Below are 5031 nucleotides of genomic sequence, written 5' to 3'. Positions count from 1 at the left end.
CGCTGCAAACAACCAATAGATTCGCTGTATTGCCTGAAATCATTATGCCGGCCCCCGAGCCGATTTATCCATATATCGCCTCGAGTACAGCAAGTCGCGCCTTCCTCGGATCCTCCTCCCTTTGTCTACGTTCTCGCCGGTGTCTCCGGATGCTCCCGAAGCACTGAACTCCCCCTCCAACTTCAGGCCACGGACTCAGGTCACAAGTTCGCGGTCCAAGCCCTCCTCGACAGCGGCGCTACGGGATGTTTCATCGACAACGACCTGGTGCTTTGCCGTCGCCTCACCACCAAGCCGCTCCCTCGCGCAGTCCCGGTCTACAACGTCGACGGTACCCTCAACCACTCCGGGGGGATCCGTGAGACCGTGGACGTGATCATGCACTACGGCAATCACTCGGAACGCGTCACCCTCGCTGTATGCTCCCTCGGGCGTCCTACAGTCATCGTAGGGCACACCTGGCTCCACCATCATAATCCTGAGGTGGACTGGCGCACTGAGGAAGTGGAGATGTCCCGGTGCCCACCAGAGTGCAGTACCCGAAGGAAGAACGCCAAGTACCGCGAGCGGAAGCGACGGGTCCGTTTCCAACTCGAGGACACCCCGTCTGACGCGGCCGAGGAGCCCCGCACCCCTCCGCCGCGCCCCACCGTCGAAGATGCCCTGGACGAGGAGCGTTCCGCGGAGCCTCCGCCGGCTGACGACTTCGTCCCTGAACGCTCCGACCGGGTCTTCGTGGTGATGCTGCCCACTGAGGAGGACTTTAAGCATCACGAGATTCGCGCGACAGCCACCATCTCCTCTCGCCTAGCGGAAGAGGTGCATTCCTTGGAGCCTCCGCGTACCTTCGAAGATTGCGTCCCAGAGCACTATCGCGCCTTTCGAGACGTGTTCTCCAAGGAAGCCTTTGACGAGCTCCCGTCGAGGAAACCCTGGGACCATGCGATCGAGCTGAAGCCTGGCTCGGAGCCCCGAGGAAGCAAGGTGTACCCTCTCTCGCTGGCGGAACAGCGGGAGCTGGACGCCTTCCTCCAGGAGAATCTCGACTCCGGGAGGATCCGCCCCTCGAAATCCCCCATGGCCTCGCCGGTCTTCTTCGTCAAAAAGAAGGACGGTTCGCTACGGCTGGTCCAGGACTATCGGAGGCTCAACGCCATGACGGTCAAGAACGCCTACCCTCTCCTGCTCATCTCTGAGCTGATCACGAAGCTACGTCGAGCGAAATACTTCACTAAGCTCGACGTTCGATGGGGCTTCAACAACGTCAGGATCAAGGAAGGAGACGAGCGGAAGGCAGCGTTTCGGACAAACCGAGGCCTCTTCGAACCGTTGGTGATGTTCTTCGGCCTCTGCAACAGCCCCTCGACTTTCCAGACCATGATGAACGACATCCTCCAGGACCTCATCGACGAGGGCCTGGTTGTGGTCTACCTGGACGATATCCTCATCTTCACGGAGACGCTCCAGGAGCATCGGGACGCTGTGCGACGGGTACTGGCGGTGCTCCGCAAGCATAAGCTGTACCTGAAAGCCGAGAAGTGCGAGTTCGAGAGGACAACGGTGGAGTACCTAGGACTGGTGATCACCCAGGGGCACGTCAGGATGGACCCTGTCAAGGTGCGAGGAGTCTCCGAGTGGCCTGAACCGCGGAATGTCAAGGAAGTGCAGTCCTTCGTCGGCTTCTGCAACTTCTACCGCCGTTTCATCCGAGACTTCTCTCACATCGCCAGACTGCTCCATGCGCTCACCAAGAATGACGCTCCGTGGGTATGGGGCCCCGAGGAGCGTAACGCCTTTTTAGACCTGAAGAAGGCGCTCACCTCCGCACCGGTCCTGGTAGCTCCGAGGGACGACCGCAAGTTTCATCTCGAGACAGATGCATCCAACTTTGCCACCGGGGCCATCCTCTCGCAGATGGGAGACGACAGGATCCTCCACCCCATCGCCTACATGTCCAAGGGTCTCTCCCCTCCCGAGCGCAACTACGACGTCCACGACGAGGAGCTCCTCACCATCATTCGGGCTCTCGAGGAATGGCGGCACTTCCTTGAGGGCTCCCGGGAGCCGTTCGAGGTCCTGACAGACCACAAGAATCTCGAATACTTCCAGACGGCGAAGTCTCTGAACCGTCGGCAGGCGCGTTGGTCCCTCTTCCTCTCCCGATTCGACTTCACGCTCCACCATCGTCCAGGACGTCTCTCCGGCTGTCCTGACTCGCTATCACGACGGGCGGATCACTCCAAAGGCGCCGAGGACAACCGGGACATAGTTGTCTTATGCCCTGAGATGTTCATCAGAGCACTTCGTCCCGCGGCGGTCCCGATCGACACGGACGACGCCGACATCTTGCGGCGCATTCGTAACGCCAAGGAGCTGGACAAGGAGGTTGAGGCTGCCATGGCGAAGCCTCACAGAGTCTCCCGGAGCATCGATCATGCGCCTGACTGGCAGTTCGAGGAGGACCTGGTACTCTACCGCGGTCGCGTCTACGTTCCTCGAGACGAGGAACTTCAAAGGAGGGTGGTAGAGCTGCATCACGACGTTCCCGTGGCGGGGCATCCGGGACGTTGGAAAACGCTCGAACTCGTCTCCAGGAACTACTGGTGGCCAGGGATCAGCCGGTATGTCGACCGGTATGTCAAGGGCTGCGACGCATGCAACCGCACCAAGACGTTCCCCAGAGCTCCCTCGGGCCGACTTCTCCCCAACGCAGTACCCGATCGGCGCTGGCAGGTGGTGACCGTAGACCTGATCACGGAGCTTCCGGCCTCGAATGGGAAGGACGTGATCTTCGTTGCTGTAGACCGCAAGGGGAAACGTGCCCATTTCGCTTCCACCACGTCAGAGGTGACCTCGCTCGGGATCGCTCGGCTCTTCCGCGACCAGGTCTGGAAGCACCATGGACTTCCTGAGGTTACGATCAGCGACCGAGGGCCGCAATTCGTGTCGCACCTCATGCGCGAGTTGAGCAGGATGCTCGGGATCTCCATAGCGGCTTCCACAGCTTACCACCCCCAATCGGACGGCCAGACTGAACACGTTAACCAGGAGATTGAACAGTTCCTCCGCCTGTACGTCAATCACCTTCAGGACGACTGGGAGGAATGGCTTCCCATCGCCGAGTTCGCCTACAACAACCACGTTCACTTGTCGACCCGTCAGACCCCCTTTTTCATGGACTATGGGTGTCACCCACGGATGGGCGTGGAGCCTCGGAGGGTCCCGCACGCGGAAGGAGCTTCCGAGTTCGCAGAACGTATGAAACGCGCCGAGGAGGAAGCGGGTGCTGCCCTGCGGCAAGCCGCGGAGGATATGGCCCGGCATTATGACAGGCATCGCGGAGCCCCCTTGGAATTTTGCGTAGGCGACAAGGTATGGCTACATGGGAAGGATATTCGCACCCAACGCCCCGCGAAGAAGTTGGACGATCGGTGGTACGGTCCTTTCACTGTCAATAAGATGATCAATCGCAACGCGTATCGCCTGACGCTCCCAGACTCCTGGAAGATCTACCCCGTCTTCCACGTCTGGAAGCTCCGCCACTACATGGAGGACACCATTCCCGGAAGGCCTTGGCACCACCGACCGCCGCCCGCGGTCGTCCGCGATGGAGTCGAGGAATGGACGGTTGACCGCCTTGTAGACTCCTGGATCTCCCGAGGAAAGCTGCAATTCCTCGTTCGCTGGGAGGGCTATTCGGCTAACGAGGACACTTGGGAACCCGAGGAGAACGTGTCCCCCGTTAGCATTCGCGACTTCTACCGCCGACACCCTAAAGCACCGCGGCGGATCTCCTCGCTTACGTTCAAGTCCTTACACTTTCGGCCGATGCATCGCTACACAACTCCCGGGGAGCTCCCGACACCCGTGTCCAGTTCACAGTAACTACGGTACACGATGCGTATGCTACGGGTTGCTGGACGCTCCGCCATCCCCACTTCCCCCTCGTCTCGCCCTCTACACTACTTCCTCGTCGCGTCCCTCGTCCTCCTCCATCCTCGTCACCTCTCTCCCGACCTCCTCCATCTCCTCGGTCGCTCCAGACCCTCCCTCCTGAATCGAAGGCGTAGTCGGGGGGGCCGACGGGCCCGAGGCGCTGCCCCAGCCGAAGGCCGGCGGATCGCCCGACGTTGCCGGAGCCTCCGTGGAGAGGCTGAACGCGCTGCTGGCGCGCACCGCACGCACCAGCTCGCGAACCTCACGCATGGCAGCGCCGAACTTGCCCATCACCTCAGCAACGACCGCGAGCGTCGCCTGGACGCCGTCCGCAGTGGAGCCTCCGCGGGTGTGACTGCATGGCTGTTGGCGCGTCACGCAGCCGACGCAGGCGGTTGCGGCCCTCGAACGCTGCTTCAGGCAGACCTGCCCAGACGCCAGGCAGGTCACGCAAGGCGTCAGGAACGCCTCGGGCGGGTCCTCCCCGGACTGTCAACATCGTCAGCAGGGTGCAATGCCGTCGCCACTGACTCACCTTTGCGCGCTTCGACGCCTGCATCGAGGTCGGAGACTCCGCGTGTTGACGCTTACGCTCCAGGGGCGGTACCACGACCTCCAGGGTGCTACGGGAGCCGCTGCGGCCCTTCGACAATGCAGCGGCCTCCTGCCGACCACGACCTGCTACCTCCTTCGCCTTCGCCGCCGCTGCCTCCTTCGCCTTCGCCTCCGCCGCCTCCGCCTTCGCCGCCTTCGCCTCCGCCTTCGCCGCCGCCGCCTCCGCCTTCGCCTGCGCCGCCTTCAGGGTTACCTGCGCCACCTCCAGCGCGGCCACTGGATCCTCCTCGCTGCCGTCGCTGCTCCTCTCCTCGGACGATCCGCGCTCGACGGGGACGGGGCGGGCCTGAGATCGAGTTCTCTTAGACATAGTGGGTGCTGGGGGAACTCGGTTGGGGTGGGAATTCCGACCCATCGAGGCGCCGGGTCTTGAAGGGGGGGTGATGTCAGGGCACGGCTCCCACACTCGCCTCATGTCTCATTGTTCTCTTTTTCTGCTTCCGCTTCTGTCCCATTTCGTTCATTCCCCCTAATACTTCC

At 61.8% G+C, this 5031-nt stretch overlaps 1 protein-coding gene across 1 annotated transcript; it reads right to left on the bottom strand.

The window, feature by feature from the left end:
* Positions 1-3957: 3957 nt before the first annotated feature.
* On the bottom strand, positions 3958-4861 carry PUNSTDRAFT_134319 (uncharacterized protein; the record flags this gene model as incomplete). Its single annotated transcript, XM_007383790.1, has 2 exons — positions 3958-4425; positions 4472-4861. 2 exons carry the CDS (start codon positions 4859-4861, stop codon positions 3958-3960), a joined length of 858 nt encoding a protein of 285 aa, XP_007383852.1.
* Between the last annotated feature and the right edge of the window lie 170 nt (positions 4862-5031).

This window comes from Punctularia strigosozonata (assembly GCF_000264995.1).
Source record: "Punctularia strigosozonata HHB-11173 SS5 unplaced genomic scaffold PUNSTscaffold_6, whole genome shotgun sequence".
In the NCBI taxonomy this organism is placed as follows: Eukaryota; Fungi; Basidiomycota; class Agaricomycetes; order Corticiales; family Punctulariaceae; genus Punctularia; species Punctularia strigosozonata.
Note: the sequence above shows the minus strand (reverse complement) of the source record. Positions and strands in the feature narration are given on the sequence as shown.